The 19,072-nt window shown below is 36.9% G+C and overlaps 1 protein-coding gene across 1 annotated transcript in view; it reads left to right on the top strand.

Moving 5' to 3' along the window:
• LOC126183933 (uncharacterized) overlaps positions 1-11,238 on the top strand; it is a 76,848-nt gene extending 65,610 nt beyond the window's left edge. The window contains exon 3 of the mRNA XM_049926280.1: positions 10,241-11,238. Within this exon, the coding sequence (XP_049782237.1) occupies positions 10,241-10,414 (174 nt within the window). The 3' untranslated portion in view covers positions 10,415-11,238. The remainder of the gene's footprint in view (positions 1-10,240) is intronic.
• Positions 11,239-19,072: the final 7,834 nt, after the last annotated feature.

The raw sequence follows: 19,072 nt of genomic DNA, 5'->3' as shown, positions 1-19,072 counted from the left end.
CACATTTTTTATAAATATTAAATAGGGCCCTTCCACATCCACACTTGCATGGTGGCCATTCAGAAAGATCTTCTGTCGCCACTGCTTTCGTTAGTATCTAAAATGAATTCCGCCGAAAATGCAGCGATTTATTTTTTACCTGGCTTGTCAACCATATGTTATTTTCAGAGAAACGTCATCAGTGGCGAATTTTGAGTAAAACCTACACATTTCTTTGGTTACCATGTCAAAATTTGCCTCTTTTGACAAAACACAGAGGATTTTACACTGTCTCACCTCACTAACACGTGCAGACACAATTGCGTGAGAATTCTGAAGCAGTGGTTTATTGAGTGAGGAACTGAGGAAAAGTAAACTAGATAGCTTATCAAAAAGCACATCCTTGGTACAAAAGAAGTGTAAAAACCCATAACATTTCTCGCTTCACCAGCTATCGATTGCCTTAAAAATTACATTCTTTCACTGAAAAAGTATGTAGATAATGAAGTTTTACATAATAACGGTATGGTAAAATACTCTCCTCTTTGCATGCTATGATTTGCCAAAATCTCATTTCGATATCTGAAACCGTTTATTAAATATGAGGAAACTGGTAGATATTTCACTCTAGCTTTATCACTGGCGCCGCGCGATAGCGAATGAGAGTGCTACATCAGATGAATTTCCTCGACATTGGTGGCAGATAGCTACCTCTGTCCAAGTCTATAGAAATATTCAATATGTTAGCTAAATTTCATATGCAACAACATATTATTTAATATGCATCAAATATAAAATTATAGCGACTTCTATTTTTCATTGCACAATTTTTCCGAATTTCGCGTAGTGTCTTACTTTACGTAAATATCACAATAACTGTGACCATTAACGGAATGATGGGCAAACCGTCATTCCTGACATACAGGGTGATCCATTTGATAGTGACCGGGCCAAATACCTCACAAAATAAGCAGCAAACGAAAAAACTACAAAGAAAGAAACTCGTCTAGTTTGAAGGGGGAACCGGATGCCGCTATGTTTGGCCCGCGAGATGGCGCTGCCATAGGTCAAACGGATATCAACTGCGTCTTTTTAAATAGGAACCTCCATTTTTTATTACATATTCGTGTAGCACATAAAGAAATATGAATGTTTTAGTTGGACCACTTTTCTCGCTTTGTGATAGATGGGACTGTAATGGTCACAAACATATGGCTCACAATTTTAGACGAACAGTTGGTAACAGGTAGGTTTTTTAAATTAAAATACAGAACGTAGGTACGTTTGAACGTTTTATTTCGGTTGTTCCAATGTGTTACATGTACCATTGTGAACGTATCATTTCTGAGAACGTATGCTGTTACATCATGATTACCTGTAAATACCACATTAATGCAATAAATGCTCAAAATGATGTCTGTCAACCTCAATGCATTTGGCAATACATGTAACAACATTCCTCTCAACAGCGAGTAGTTCACCTTCCGTAATGTTCACACATTCTAACGATTACGAATTTTCAATGATTTTAGTCCAAAAATGTCTATTTATTAAATTTCAAACATCACTAACTTATAATTCATTAATAATAGCATTAAAACAAATAAACACTAATGCCCACAAATTGCTTCATTAAAATTTCGATTTCTATCGATATTGTGATATAAACTATTTTTTCCCAGATAGTTAACTAGTTGTTTTGGTATATTTCCTCCTTATGAATCAGAAACTAATTTTACATCTTCATTTCTATAACAACAATCCAATGAGTTACAAAATGATCAAAAGTATCTAAATTTACTATTCCACATTCTAATTTTTTTGGTTCATTAGGAAATTCATTAGTCATAAAATCAGCATGAAAATGTTTAATTTTTCATTGTTTAAATAATTCTTCTATGTAAAAATTAGGTAAGGGATTATTAAAATGTGTGATTATTCCTTTGAAATTTTTTACTCCCTTCCTTTTTTTCCATTTACAAACTGTGTCTTTTTTTTGTTTTTCTGATTCTTTATTGCCTTTTCCTATATAAAACTGCATTTGTGATTACTGCAGCTCCACCAGCAAGTGAACCAATTATTGCCACATAAGGTAATGCAGCTAAAAATAATGGTAAAAATCCACCTTCATGTTTTGTTTCTTTTTTCTTTGTTAAATATTCAACAAAACAATCATTTTCACAACAAGAACAGTTAATGATGTAAGAAAATTTCTACCAGTTTTATTCTCTTTTTTTTGCACATCAGTTAAAATTGGTTAATAATATTTTATTATTCATTATTGAGTTTAAGTTTTTGATTTTGGTCTTAGTTTGGCACTAGGTAACAAAGTATAATCAATTTAAAAGTTATTCATTTATGTAGACTGAAAATTAATAAAGAATCTTTATATATGCCATCCATTTTTGTCAGCATTTAAACTCATTCCTAAATTTCGTTTTCTGCTAACTGCTGTCTCAACAGTTTATTTCCTAATGAGGAGTCATATGCATACAATATTTCTTTTGCAAATAACTGTAATTTTTCATCTCCTTCATGTCTTTTTTTCTAATTCTTTATTACTTTTATAAAAAATAATATGTGCTTCACATTTTTTAATTTATCTGTTTATACTTTTATCATTTCTAGATAATCTTTCTCATAATTTTGTTCCTAAACCACAACAACTGCAACCTGATAAATGTATTTAAATAGTAATTTGTTAATTGATGTATTAACTAAACATTTTCCTTATTTTTGACTTTTCCATAATATGTGTGGTAAATTATTCTTAAATATAATTAAATCAAGGAATTCCTTTTGGGATCATTTAATAAACTGACTAAATTTGTTTGATAATATCTGAGTTATTCCAATTTTATCATTACGATATTTTTTGTTTCCTACTAATACTTCAACATGTGGAACTGTTAATCTTTCAATTAAATCTCTGAGATGATTCATCCAAGTATATTTATTTGGTTTTTCTGAATAATTTTTTATTTAACCTTCACAATCTTATTCAAATGATTACCAAGATTTCTGGAAAACCAGGAAAATATGATCAACAATTGTTTCTATCAAGTTTATATATTAATTTCCTGTACTTGATTTTATATTATTTTTATTACTTTCATTATATACAACATCTGAATCGAATAAAGATCTTGCATTATTTTGAAAATCAACGTATTCAAATTCTGTTCCAACATCAGATATAGTTATTTGTTTTGTAGTTAAAAGTTTCATTAACTCATCTGTTCCTTCAGATTCTTTTTCACCAATTATTAAATTTGTCTCCATTGAATTCTACTGGTAGTTTTACACATATTTAAATTGTCCAGCTGGTCTAAAACCAAAAACATTATCTTCACTATGATTAACATACTCCAACATTCTTTTGCCTATATTTTTATTTTCAACATATTAGTTTTCCAATTTTCTTTCTTTTTCATAATTCTCTAACAGACTATTTATTTCTGATTCACATATTGTTTAATTGTTTGAATATCATTGAATTCTTCTAAATGATGTTGGTTATGAGGAACCATTTGTTTTTTAATTTCTCTGTTTTCTCCAATTGCTTTTAAAATTTTTAATCCTAATTCTTCAATTCCATGGGTAACTTTTATTCCTGTAACTGAAACTGGTTGATCTTCTTTTTCAAATTTTTCATATTCTGTTTTTGTTTTTTTTCATTTTTAAACTTTTATTTTAATTGTTTTATTTTTTATTTTGTTTGGCTTTTTAACAATTTCTAGATCGTATTTTGCAAAAAATTATTTAGAATAACTAATGCAATTTAAAATTTACATTAAATTTATGTATTATTTAAGTGTAACTGTTGGCTACACTTCATGACATTATATTTTTTTATATTCAGCATTTAAGAAATTCTTAATTTATACCTTCATTAATTTGCCTTGTCATATATATTGTTATAAAACCAAAATCATCTTTTCCAATATTTACTACATGTTTCTTTACATTTAACAAACTTTAAATCACCGCCAACAAATGCATGATAAATATAAATTGACTTGTTTCATCTTGTTTGAATATATTTTAATACTTAAAATTATCTCTAACTAATTTTTTGGAAATATGTTAGCCTTAAATAACAACAATCTATTCCTTTAGGTCTTCCCCTAGTGCAATATTCTCTAACAAAATCTTGAATTTCAAGAAAGAAATTATCAAAAACTAAAACTGAATTATCTTGACATTCATCCAATAGAAAAATTTCGTCTTTTATTTACAATAAATTAACAATTATTTCATTAACCTGGTCCTCAATTTTTTATATATTTTTATAAATTTCTTAATATTTTGATTGATCAAAACTTTTTGAATAAACATACAAATGTTTATTTTTTCCCATTAAACCGTCCAGCATTTAAAATATAATCATCAATTATTAATGTGGTTTTTCTACATCCATTTGGTCCTCTAACAGCACATTGAATAGAATTTGGTAAAAGTTTAGCATGTTTATTTTTTAATTTCCTTTCTGGATTTCACATTTTTTGTTCCCAGACTGTCATTTATTTACTTAAGTTTTGCTAATATTAATGATTAGATTATTTCTATTGTGTGATAATTATTCCATTATGAAGATTATATTAACTGTTCCAATAAGAGAAACTCATAAAAATGTTGCACTAGTTGGTTTTTATTCAACTTTTTTTAACTCCAAATATTACTTCAAGAAATAATAAACTTTACAGAAGTGGAAAAACAATAGAATTTTATGGTCAGTGAATTTCGTTTGAAAAGTTTATAAAAATTTATTCATTTGAACAATACTAATGTTCATATTAAAGCAGATAAAAGTTTAAATAGAATTGCTATCGAAAATCATAAAAAATTAATTATGGACAAAGAACTATTCTCTTTGAATTAATTATTGTAAATTTTAATTTGAATGATGGAATGTTTGTTAAGCATAACGATAATTTTCATGGAGAAACTAATATTATTGCTTCATTTAAGCATTCTGAATTTGGTGGTCCAATAATTTATGAACCAAATCACCCTATAAAAATTACGATTTTCAATACTATTTAGAATTTAAAAATAACTAGAACTGATGCAAATGATAATGTAATTGACTTTAATGGTTCTTATGTTACAGTTGTTTTATTAATGAATTAATAAATTTTTCCCCATAATAATTTATGAACCACATCCAAAGTTTTACTCATTTTCCATTAATGAGAAAACAAAAACGAATTTAAAAATTCTAGCAAGGAAACTAAAATTAATATTAATATTGGTAGTGGTTGGATTCATCCAAATTTTACACCACTTTATATCACTTTTGATATTTTCAGAGATGGAAGTGATTTTTTTTGCATGTGAACGTAAATCAAATGTTAAACTAATTGATAATTATATTTTAAAAACATTTGATTTTATTACAATTAAAAAAGGAAATTATATTTTATTTAGAATCTAGCAGCCATTTATTTCTTCTTCAACTCTTATTCAAGTATCTTCTTCCCTTTTGAGTGAATGAAATATGGAAGGACATATTCTTAACAATGGATATATTGAAACTAAACCAAACAAAGATGTTTATCGTTTAGAATTATTTGGTCAAGTTTTTGAAGATTATATAGAAATTATGTCTGAAGGTGATTTAATTGTAATTATTACTTGGAGTTCGAAAAAATATCGTGATGACTAATTTCCTGGACTACGGAAACGATGACTCTACACTTTGAAAGGAAGGTAAAAAATTATGGAAATTCATGTTCCTGAACCAGAACAGTCACTTGAATTAGATCAAGAGAGCCTTAAAAATCCAAAAATTCCAGTTTCTTTCTTTGAACTTCAAACAATTCAATTTCATGAATTACAGGGAAAAAGAAATTTTGAAGTAGGTATTACTAATCATTATAAATCTATAGAATTTTTATGCATTGCTTCATTTTCGTTTTTTTTTCAAGCTAATCGAAAAACTAATTAATTTCTTGATTCTTCTTTATTCGATTATGTTAAATTAAAAATATCTGTGTTAAAGATGGTAGAAATGAAGTTTTTTCTGGAAAACTATTCGGTGTCAAACCACCAAATAATTTCTTAAAGGCTCATGATTCTCACAGAGAATTTACCAGAATAACTCAATTAAATAGTGATGTAAATTTAAGTCCATTCATTTTCATTCAAAATTATCCTTCTTATGCAACTGATATGTCTAGAAGAATGAAAGTTTTAACTATTCAAAAAAACTATAACAAAATTGTGTGCATTCTGAAATGAAAACATTGTAAATTTTACACTTGCCTATATTATTATTTATGGTGGAAGAATTTAACTTGTGACAACTCCCACAAATTGCGAACACAGACGTCAATAGGGTGTGGAGCTTGACCTGAACTTCTTTGTCTAGCATTGTTTTGTAATTGCCTTTCGGCCATTTCTGATACTCTTAGCAGTTATATGTTATACTTCTATCTTCACGTTTGCACAACACTTTTAATATTCTTGCATTGTGTGCTGTTGTGGTCTCCTGTCTGAAGACTGGTCATTTAGCCTATTCTCTGTAAGGCTTTTAAACTGTGCATAACTGTCATGAATCTGCAACCACAGGTACGCTACTAATGAAGCAGGGTAACAAAGGTGAGCAGGAGTGCCATGACTGCATGTGTTAAACTGTCCCTATTGTCAAATATGTACATCATCAAACCAGTGTACCACAATTTGGGCCCTGGACCACACACTCCTATACTGCGTGAAGACATCACTCATGAGGGGGTGTGAACCTCAAGATGGGCTGGCCATTGTAACCAGGTTCGAATCCTGCCTCAGGCATGGATGTGTGTGACGTCCTTAGATTAGTTAGATTTTAGTAGTTCTAAGTCTAGGGGACTGATGACGTCAGATGTTAAGTCCCATAGTGCTCAGAGCCATTTGAACCATCAAGATGGGAGAATAATTTAGGACAAGTGGACTACTTCCGCCATCTTTGATTGTGACATCATAGGGGTGAGGAGAGGAGTAGGGGAAAATATGGCAACACTGCCTGGCATTATCAGATGGGGAAAATTTTGAAATAATGCAGACTGTGCCAGCTTTCCTAATTCCCTACTACTAACTTGTTTGCAAGTTTTGTGTTCAATTGTTCAGCACATTCCAGTGATGACGTGGCACTTGATACATTCAAGTACCTTACTGGGAGGTCGAAAATAAATTGTCTGTCTGCTCAAACGTAATCTAAGATCATGACTGGATTACTGTGATTTCCGAAGGAGTCTCCCAACTCGTGGGTCATAGAATGAGGATTTGAGAGTCACATTTATGGCAGTTATAGAACACAAGAAGGTCTTCCATATGTCTGAGCAGGTGTCGCAATATTGAGCTGGTACAGCAAGATGTGGGTGGAAGCACTTTGTCGAACGTAGAAAGGACGATGGAGTGCATGTGGTTCAAGTATTTGTAGGGAGTGGTTAAGCTTGGGAGGAATGGAGGTCTGTGAAGCATTTGAATAGGTGAGGATGGTACAGATGAGTCTTTCATGTGTGGATAATGGTCTTGAGGTTTACTCACCATTCTTAGTTGGTTAGTAAATCTAGTCACTTTATTCCAATAGGAGCTTTCTTTCTTGTGATTAGTCAGCGAGGATTCCAAATTAGTTTATCTGCAGTCTTAGTTCTAGGTATTTTCGTGTGATGCCTTCTTGTGGTCTGTTAAGTAGCGGTGACGAAGGTGGCAGGCTTAGGTGGACTTTTGTATAACTATTGCCTGTGTTTTTGCAGGGTTGGTGGAGAGGTAGCACTGCTTGCACCAAGTAGAGAAGCTATTCAGGTGGGTTCATTCGGGGCGAATGGAGAGTTGTAAGTTCCATAAGGCGACATCATTAACATATTTGTGTATCTACATGAGGTAGAATGGTTTTGAGACATGAGCTATGCATAAGAAGATAAAAGACTTGTAATGGGGTGGGTCCATGAGATATGCCTATTTATGGTTATGAAATAGTAGTTGTGATATTCTTTGTGACTACATAGGGTGGATGGTTAGGTAGAAAGCCTGGAGTTAGGTGGATATAATTAACTGGAAGTGCATTCCAATGGAGTTTAAATATGTGGCCAATATACTGTCATGTAGCATTTTTAAAGACCTCATCTGTTATTTACATCCCACTGGTAGTGGATGGGCTGGCCACGAATATAATACATAAAAACACATAACTAGGAATGATAATTAAATGCTGATGCTTGAAGAGATGCTGGTGATGTGTGTCATCGTCAATCCAGTGAGAATGATTGTATTGCGGGCTACCAGTAACATTTTATAGAAAAGCATATCGATTTAGATTGTACTGGAGAGGCAGGAATATAAAAACCAGGACGTGGGATCTATATTGGCAAGAGACAAGAAATGGGCCTTAGGTAACAGGAGGCCAGTTGATAAGGTTTGTCAATCTCAGGAATGATTTCATAGTTTGGGAAGGAAATGCGGCTAAAATTTCCGTGGGAAAGACACTGAGTATGCTGAGCTGTGAGCTTGGTGACAGAGGCACGACAGCACTCCACAATTCTGAGAGATGCAGGATACAATAGTAGTAGTAGTAGCAGTAGTATTACTCATCCACAGATGACTGTAGATCACTTTTACAAGGATACTGGGTCTCTCAATTTAACATGAACAAAAATAATTTATATATATAGACATTTACATATTTACAGATCTAATTTGATAAGGATGGGACTAGCAGTTAGTTGTGGCCTTACAGTACGAACATCTTGGCACTTGCATGAAGTAATTTAGGGAAAGCATGGAAAACCTAAACCAAGATGGCTGGATGAAGACTGGAACCTCTATCCTTTCAATACAAGACCTGTTAGCTTAAAGTGGAGCTACATCATTCTGTTTACCCCTAATGTAGAATATTGTTTTGCAAATAATTTATTTAATAATGCAGAATACAGTTCATTCATTTCTAGCCACCAATCACTGCACATACTATACATATATTACTTCATAATGTAACTCTACCATATGATGTCTGGACCACAGCTATGATTATTATTACTATCATAATTATATTTACTTATGTTAAATTTTGTACCATACTCCTACTCTGTGCTCTCTAAGCAATCTTTTATGGTACAGAATGTATTGCAAAATGGGTACTGTTTAACTACCTCTTTAAATAGGTTCCTTTTAGTAATCTCTTTTCGATATGCTTGGGTAATATATTGTAGTTTTATTGCTTGGAAGAAAATACCAGTTTCAGTTTTATGTTTATTTGTTCTTAGTAAAAGTGAACTGAGTTCAGATCTTGTACCATGTGACTGACTGAGCAGTATGTGCATTTTATAATGTTATTTTTATGTGCATAACTGATTGGTATTCACACTGTATAGTTAAAACCCTTAATGTTTTGAACAGATATTTACAATTGACTAGACTACAATTTTTCGTTATTATTCTTATGGTCCTCTTGTGTACTTTTAAAATAATGTTCATGTTTTATGCATTTATTCTCCAGAAAAGAATTCCATAGCTAAAACTGAATGTACATATGAATATGATTTAATTAAAAAACACTGGCTGTTACACGCTGATGATAGTATTCTAAGGGCACAAATATTTTTAAAAATTGCACGTTGGCCCCTTGTAAACTTCCTTGAGGGTTGCTCGATTTGATTTCTCTGTAAGAGTTCTCTCGTTTTGTGAGAAACTGTAATATTGCGTTATCAGCAAAGAACATTTTTTCCCATGTGGAATGTTAGGATTCGAGGGAGAGGGGGGCGAGGGAGGGATGGCGACGCTCAAATGATTTTGTGTATACCCGTTGGTTATGAGTAAAGTATCTTCTGAAATTTTGTATCTCGTATTGATATTTTATTTCCATCGAACTTCACTCATTTATGTTGTTTCGAGTCTACTGTGGAAGTTTCGGTGGAAAGCCCTTACACATCCTCCATGCCACCCACATATCTCCCCATGCAATTTCCATATTTTTGGTGCCCTGAAAAAAGACATTCTTGGCCATCGATTTGTTGTGGACGAAGAGGTGCACGCTTGGGTGCAATCACCGTTCTCTAGGCAACCAAAAACATTTTCCCATGCAGGAACTGGCCGTCTTGTCTCACAGTGAAATAAATATATTAAGTTATGGTGATTTATTTTGAAATAATAAACAGTTTACTTGCATTTTTTCATATGTCTCGTTTTCATTTGACTGACCCTTACACCATATAGTGAACTACTCTTTCATACAGACATGTGACTTGGCGAGGCTCATGAGAGATCGTCTTTCTGTTCACAGATGATGGCTGTAAAGTCGCTGTTTGTTGGGAAGGTTGCACTCTTGTTGCTGCTCTTCAACGTGTTGCGGAATGCGGCGCTGCAGTCGCAAGACAATGTGTACAAGGATAATCTTGCCGAAGCACACTATGGCTACAATGGAGGCCCTGAAATTGGAGCATGGTTCAACAGATGAACGCTTTCTGTTTGCTTCTGAATACCTGAGCCATTGTACTTTGTGTATTTTATAGCTGCACGGATGTAACGTCTTTCATGCATGTGATCATTATTTAAATCTGTGGCAAACAGACCTCCTTCAGTTCACCTTCTTACATATTTTTTCAGTATTGGCAATTCAAAATTTCGTACTCTATTTGGTTTTCCTGTCATTAATACTGCATAACTGATTGAAGTGTTCTCACTTAAATCATTGTTCCTATTGTCAGAGATTCATACTATCGTAAAGGGTCAAATGAAAAAGGTGATATACTAAGACATATTTCCTTTATTTCACCTGTTAGTTTCCAGTGTTTTAAATCAAATGTTCATGTAACCACTATAATGTCACTTGCATTTTGCAGCATATCGTCTCACTACAATATGATTTTATTTAGGTATAAACATTTTCAGCTATATTTCTGGGTTTTATCAGAATCATCTGTTTGTTGTGTCATTATCATAAACAATTTCCATTTTATTTATTTCTGTATCATGTAAGTTAACTGAGTATTGTGTTAAAGCCTGTTCTATTTGTGTACGTACATATAGTGCAAGTGAGGTATTTACATACTTAAATTTGAAAATATTTATTCATAAATATTTGCCTCATTACAGGAATTATTAGGTATTTATAGCAAAAAATTATATTTATTTTGTATATTTATTTCTAGTTTTGTTTAGCCTACGAGTTTAGGGCCTTGATGTCCCCTCTGACATCCGTTGTGCCGTATCGTAAAATATTTACTACCGCTTTGTGTTCCAGCAGTATTTTTTTACTTTAAAATTGTCATCCGCTCTCAATATACGTTCAATTGTAGCAAAATAAACCCAAAAAACATTAAGTATCTGTTGGTGTCTTCAATATCAATTTCTTTGTTGGCAGCTTACACAAATAAAAGAAGCTACAATACGACCAGAAATAGCAGCAATTAATTATTACTGCTAAAATATTTGAAAGTTAAAGAAACTATATAACTGGATGCATAGACTACTTGTACATTATGCTTTTGTGTGCCGTAGACGAACTTGAAACCTTAATTAGTATCTTGCGTGACATCCTGTCACAGCCTTAATCTCCTGTCACTTGCGAAGCATCAAACGTACAGTATTAGGTATACCTATAAATTGTGTTATGGTGATCTGCGCCCAGGCTGGAATTTGCTTTTTGTCATAAAGAGCCTTACTTTTTCCTGATTTCAGTATCCAATTTAGAGCAAACAGCAACTGTTGGGTTTGTAACTGGCGATTCAGAAGCCTTTATAACTGGCATACTAAACGTCCATGGATTTTTCAGGCGATGTAGTTGGACCCACCTTGTTACAAAAATTTCAAAATGGTCTCATTTTAGGTCAAAGCTTCTCGGCTCTTGTTACACAGGAAAAAATTAGTACACCCTGTCAGAGGTTTCCAACTGACTCCCAGTTTATTGTTGCAACAGTGTATATGTACGACATGAAAATTACATTTACAGATCAACAGATCTACCGCGCCTTGTAACACACTAACCATGAAGTACAATAATGCATTCTTGTGAGCGTTATACATACTTCAGGGAACTGTAACTAAACAATTCTGGTATGCAAAAACTGCATTAGAGAGTTAACATTCCACAAATAGGCTTCTGTGACGTGGGCACATGGAATACTAAGGAACGACATCGATCAATCGCTGTTCTGCACTTTTCCAGATGACCACCGTCGGCAACTATAGTGCCAACCTGGGGGGAGGTTCCATTTTGCCAATGTTTTGGAGAGGCACAGTGGCGTTACTCGTAGTGTAGGGAGCCATTGGGTGTAACTTCAGGTTAGGGCTAGCAGTGACTGAGTGTACTGTAATGACGCAGTGGTATGTCACAGACATCCTGCATCCTCATCCATTACCTCCCACGTGACAGTATCGTGATGCCGTTAAGCAACAAGACAATGATTGTACGCATATTGCACATGTGTAAAAATTGGCTCGAACTTCATATCTTTCCGACTGCCAATATCTGAGATATTTAGAAAAAGTTACAACAGTAGTGAGTGAGCTTGCCTCAGGAGAGGATGCAATGGCTTATGACACCCTTCCCAACCGAATCAGTGCATGCATCCAGGCCAGAAGGAGGGTTGAGGGAGGGGGAGGGCAACATCATATTGGTAATTGGGCTCATCGTGCAAAGTTCTATGTAAATTTGACTCGATTTTGTAATCACATACCATCTCAACCTGAGAAGTTTCATTTCATTTCCCACTTCACTATTTCAAAAGTATTCACCCTAACTGTCAGTACATCTATCATACTGTGAAACAAGACAATCAGTGCCCTTGTGGAAAAATGTTTGTAGCTGCCTGCAGAACCATGACTGAACCCAGACATGCACCTCTTCGTCCAAACCAAAGTGACAACCACGAATGTCTTTCTTCAGGCCTCCAAAAACGTGGAAATCGCATGGGCAAAGATCAGGACGATATGGAGTGTGTGTAAGGGCCCACTCACGTGTCGCCAAGGTTGTTTCGAGTATACTGAAGATGTTTCGCTGGCAAGCCCTTACACGTCCTCTGTAGAGTCATGATCTCTACCTACGCGATTACGATTTACTCCTCTTATATGTGTGTTTGTACATGTAGCATCTCCTAAACTATTCGGCCGATTTGGTACACATATCACTTGCTACCTAAGAGAGGAGCACTTTGGGGGTAAGAACCATCAACTGCCCACGGAGGTGGGAATGAAAAGGGGATGTCACTGGAGCATAACCCATCAACATCTGGAGCAATTTCAACCAAATATGTTAGGTATATGACTTCTTACTTGTATAAAAATACTGTGGGAGTAAGATTCCACACGACCGCTAGGGGTGAGGGTTTAGATGAGAGGCGGTGACGTAACAACGTTCTAAAACAACCTCTTGGTGTCTGTTTCCTGTGTTTCGTTGACTTGGAATGCTTTGAAAAGTATGAAATTCAATTTGTCTCTTATTTGTGCTATCCAGTGTGTCAACCAGATCGCTAGAATGAGCGCTGTGATGAGCCAATAATTATGTCAATGTATAACTGAGCCTAAGATCAAACCATGCTATTAAATACCTCAGATAAGTTCAGCATCCTCTCTAGAGTCGCATAGTTCAAAAGAGCAGAGAATAAGACATATATGTGTGCAATATATGGCACATACTCAAGTGTTCAACATTTCCTCCTACACCCCTGTATCGATTTCATCCAAACTAGGCACACATATTACTTACTAACTGGAAATAAATACTTTGGGTATACAAGCCACCAACTTCCCATAGGGGTGAGAATGGAGGCGATAGAAGGGTGGTGGAAAGAGGAGGGAGGGGGAGGAGGCGGTGGAGAGGGAGAGATGCGATGAGGAGATGGACAGAGAGAGGTGGAGGAGGAGATGGGCAGAGAGAGGATGGGAGGATATGGTAAGTAAGAGGGGAACAGGAAATTGACAGAGAGAGGGGGAGAAGCCGATTGACAGAGGGAAGGCGAGCAGGAAATGGACAGACAAAGGGAGAGGAGGTGGACAGTATCAGAGGGATGGGTAGAGAGAGGCGTGGGGGGGGGGGGGGGAGGAGGGATTGGACAGAGAAAGGAGGGAGGAAGAGGCGGAGTAACAGAACGGAATAAATAAATACCCGGGCAACGATGAGTTTCTCAGCTGTCTCTCCTACGAGCTGTCTAGCGCATTTTCTGTGGTATTTCATGAGGTATTCACAATTTAGTTTTAGCATAGTGTAGCTGGAATCAGCCCTATTAAATAATGCTTACCACGTCTTCCATGCGACGCTCAGCGTCGACGGAACTCGTGGGTTTGTTTCCCGTTACAAACAAAATGATTTTTAATGCGGAATTTTACGTGCCCGTTCGGCAGAGCGCTCCTAAATTACTCTAGTCAGATATTTGTTTTATCCGTATATCTCAACAGGGACAGTACAACCCGAGGAATAACCAGCACTCCGGCAGCGAAACCATTGACCTGGCCCGCGCTGACTGCTGCCGCCAAGAATGCAGCGCTACAGAGTCGCTATTAGATAGCTGTTCATTCCCCCAGTTTTACTGTCCCTGTTAATGCATATCGATAAAATAAATATCTGACTAGAGTAATCTGGAAGCGCTTTAACGAACGGGCACGCCGAATACAAATTTGAAAACAATTTTCTTTGTAACAGGAAACAAATCGACGCTTCTGCTGTGTGACGAGCAGTGACTGCTTAGGCTGACTCCAGCTATACAATGCAAAAAGGAAACTGCAAATACCCGCCGAAACACGAGAGAAACTACGCCTGGTGACTCTTAGGACAGACATCCGGTATATATTGACCTAAGATGCCCAAAAGATATTACTTTTTTAATTTATCTGTTGCAGTAATAGCACTGGACGCACGTCTATCATCGACTGGCAGCTCATGCACAACTTTTGTAGCACATACCATAGACGTTTACCAATAACGGTCACATAATTGTCAACTTATATGGCGGTTTTAACTAACAAATTAGGATATTACATATTTTCAATGGCGATGCTCCTGACATCCAAATTAGCTAATTATATGACAAGATTGTTTGCATGGTTATCCTCCGCAGCAAGCATTGAAATACAGGGAGCTCCAAAAAGAATGACCCGATTTTAACTTGTAATAATAGTGAGACAAATGTCACTAGGTAAGAGACACAACGTTAGATGTAATCGGCGTGGTCTAAAGTTTCAGAAAAAATCCGCTAGATGTCGCTACGAGCGCTGACCTGGAGCGTGCAGCCAGTCTGGCGCAATAGCGCGTCCGCGCAACAGAAGGCGTATTGTATTATTGAATTTAATCGTACTCAATCAATGATCGCAACAGAAGGCGTATTGTATTATTGAATTTAATCGTACTCAATCAATGATCGCAGTTCAGCGGGCGTTTCATATTCGATTTCTTCCTGTGGGGATATATTAAACAATGTGTTTACGTTCCTCCCTAACCTCGTCACACTGATGAACTAAAAACCAGAACATCAGCTGTTGTAGCTTCAGTGACAGAAGACACCTTACGCTCAGTTTGGGATGAATTCGGCTATCAGCTAGATGTCATTCGTGCAGCCAATGGAGGACATACTGAACATTTATGATGGATTTTTATGAACTTCCGTCTTTTCTGAGTAATTTAGTATGCAATTTGTTGGTGTTAAGTCCTTCTTCCTAATAAATAAGTGTGTTTAAAGTCGGGTCATTCTTTTTGGGACACCCTGTACTTGTTTTGTAAATAAAACCACCTTTTCCTGCTGCCACGTAATTTATTTATCCCAGACGCGTTTCGCCCTTTTCTCGTTGTAAGGCATCATCAGTGGGATCTATAACGATACAGTTTTGTTAGTTTTGGATTATTAAACAGTTCACGTTTCGATTTCTTATGTAAAAAAGTAATTACTTCTGATTTGCTGATCTTCGTTTCCTGACACCTTGTCTGGAGGTCGCACTGCCACTTTATTACTGACATATAAGCACAACTTTGCGCTCTGACCTTCTTCACACTGTTCACCATGTTCTTTTTCTGTTTGTGGTGTACTATTGTTCTTTTGCCACTCGATATAACTGTTTCGTCGTTCGCTGCTTTTCACAACGTAAATATTGCAACTCCATTACGTTTCCCCTTCTTTGGCATGTTTACCTACTTGTTGCCAACCTAACGAAGTATATGTTTAAGACTAACTTCTGTTCATGATGTTTATACCTTGTGTGTGTATGAGAGAGAGATAGAGTGGGGGAGGTTGTCGGTTTGAATTGTTTAGTGTTGTAGTAGCCGTTAGCGAGTGGTTGAAAGCTTTCGTGACAGCTGATTTGACTTTTTGTTTCAATATTCTTTGGAGGGGTTCGTGGATAAGTGAGTGTAAACATGTTGAGTGGTATTATTATTATATTAGATAGTATTATTATATTAATCCCCTTTGGGAGCGTTATTCTATTATTTTATCTAGTAGTGTAAATAATGAATTGCTTGGCACATGTACTTGATCATTCAGCAGGGTTTTCCTTTCTGTTTGGTTTTCTGTATGTGGTAATTTTTAGGCAGGGTTAGGAAGTGTTTTTATTGTTGATTTGAATTATTTTCATATCATCTTCTCTAGTGGTTCGTTTGTGGTCATGTTGTCTTAGGTGTTTACAAATGTTGAGTGGTTTCTCCAGGTTCCCATGTGTTCGTTGTACCTTACATCAAATGTTCTACCTGTTTGTCCTATGTATCTGCCTTCACAAGTGTTATACTCTAGGTGATATATACCTGCTTTCTGGTGTATGTCTCTATTTTTTGTCACTTTTAAGGTGTATTTTTGTATAGAATTGTCTGTTGTGTATGCCATGTTTATTCCCTGTCGTTTGAAAATTTGGTGATTTCATTGGTGAATTTGTGTTTGTATGTCATTGTGTACCATCGTATGTTTTCTTTCAACATTTTCTGATTATCCTGTGTAGCTGTTATGGGACTGTGTGTTTGTGAATGGCTCTCAGCACTATGGGACTTAACTACTGAGGTCATCAGTCTCCTAGAACTTAGAACTACTTAAACCTAACTAACCTAAGGACATCACACACATCCATGCCCGAGGCAGGATTCGAACCTGCGACCGTAGCGGTCACGCGGTTCCAAACTGATGCACTTAGAACCGCATGGCCACACCGGCCGGCCTGCGTGTTTGTGTTTGGTTCTGTTGTGTTGTCTGCGGTTTGATGCTTTCTGCTTTTATTTTACTTTTAATTTTGTTGTTTAGCTTTGTGACTATGTTATTATTATAACCATTGTTTTGTGCTATCTGCATTATTATGTACAGTTCTTTTTGGTAGCTTTCTTTGGTGAGTGGCACTGTGTTGAGTCTATGGAGCACGTGTCAAAGTGCTGCTTGCCTTTGTGAGTGTGGATAGTTCAAGGACTGGGGAATGATAATGTCCGTTGCTGTGGGTTAACAGTTAATTTCAAACACATGCTTATTGTTATTTAAAACATATGTTTCAAACATATGCTTATTGTTGTTTTTTTCGATTATTGTATCCAGAAAGTTAATTTGGTTGTTCTGTTGTCTTTCAGTTGTGAAACTGATTTGTTCAGTGTGGTTTACAAAAGTATTTGCTAGGGCTCCTGAAACTGGGGACCCCATTGGTAATCCACCTTCTTGTAAATAAAATTAATCATTGAATTGGAAGTAATTTTGCTCTGTTATGAGCTTTATTAATGTGCGTATATCCTTAATCGGTTCATCTGGGAGTTGACTAAGTTTTCAGGTTCTTATCTATGATTACTATTGTTTCTAGTACTGGTATATTGGAATACATGCTTTCTATATCAAATAAGAGGAGTGTTGCTGTGTCTGGGATTTTTATATCTTTTATTTGTTGTACACTCCTGGAAATTGAAATAAGAACACCGTGAATTCATTGTCCCAGGAAGGGGAAACTTTATTGACACATTCCTGGGGTCAGATACATCACATGATCACACTGACAGAACCACAGGCACATAGACACAGGCAACAGAGCATGCACAATGTCGGCACTAGTACAGTGTATATCCACCTTTCGCAGCAATGCAGGCTGCTATTCTCCCATGGAGACGATCATAGAGATGCTGGATGTAGTCCTGTGGAACGGCTTGCCATGCCATTTCCACCTGGCGCCTCAGTTGGACCAGCGTTCGTGCTGGACGTGCAGACCGCGTGAGACGACGCTTCATCCAGTCCCAAACATGCTCAATGGGGGACAGATCCGGAGATCTTGCTGGCCAGGGTAGTTGACTTACACCTTCTAGAGCACGTTGGGTGGCACGGGATACATGCGGACGTGCATTGTCCTGTTGGAACAGCAAGTTCCCTTGCCGGTCTAGGAATGGTAGAACGATGGGTTCGATGACGGTTTGGATGTACCGTGCACTATTCAGTGTCCCCTCGACGATCACCAGTGGTGTAGGGCCAGTGTAGGAGATCGCTCCCCACACCATGATGCCGGGTGTTGGCCCTGTGTGCCTCGGTCGTATGCAGTCCCGATTATGGCGCTCACCTGCACGGCGCCAAACACGCATACGGCCATCATTGGCACCAAGGCAGAAGCGACTCTCATCGCTGAAGACGACACGTCTCCATTCGTCCCTCCATTCACGCCTGTCGCGACACCACTGGAGGCGGGCTGCACGATGTTGGGGCGTGAGCGGAAGACGGCCTAACGGTGTGCGGGACCGTAGCCCAGCTTCATGGAGACGGTTGCGAATGGTCCTCGCCGATACCCCAGGAGCAACAGTGTCCCTAATTTGCTGGGAAGTGGCGGGGCGGTCCCCTACGGCACTGCGTAGGATCCTACGGTCTTGGCGTGCATCCGTGCGTCGCTGCGGTCCGGTCCCAGGTCGACGGGCACGTGCACCTTCCGCCGACCACTGGCGACAACATCGATGTACTGTGGAGACCTCACGCCCCACGTGTTGAGCAATTCGGCCTCCCGCATGCCCACTATACGCCCTCGCTCAAAGTCCGTCAGCTGCACATACGGTTCATGTCCACGCTGTCGCGGCATGCTACCAGTGTTAAAGACTGCGATGGAGCTCCGTATGCCACGGCAAACTGGCTGACACTGACGGCGGCGGTGCACAAATGCTGCGCAGCTAGCGCCATTCGACGGCCAACACCGC

Source organism: Schistocerca cancellata, chromosome 4 (genome assembly GCF_023864275.1).
Source record: "Schistocerca cancellata isolate TAMUIC-IGC-003103 chromosome 4, iqSchCanc2.1, whole genome shotgun sequence".
NCBI lineage: Eukaryota > Metazoa > Arthropoda > Insecta > Orthoptera > Acrididae > Schistocerca > Schistocerca cancellata.
The sequence above is the reverse complement of the archived record's forward strand: the minus strand, read 5'-3'. Positions and strand labels throughout refer to the sequence as shown.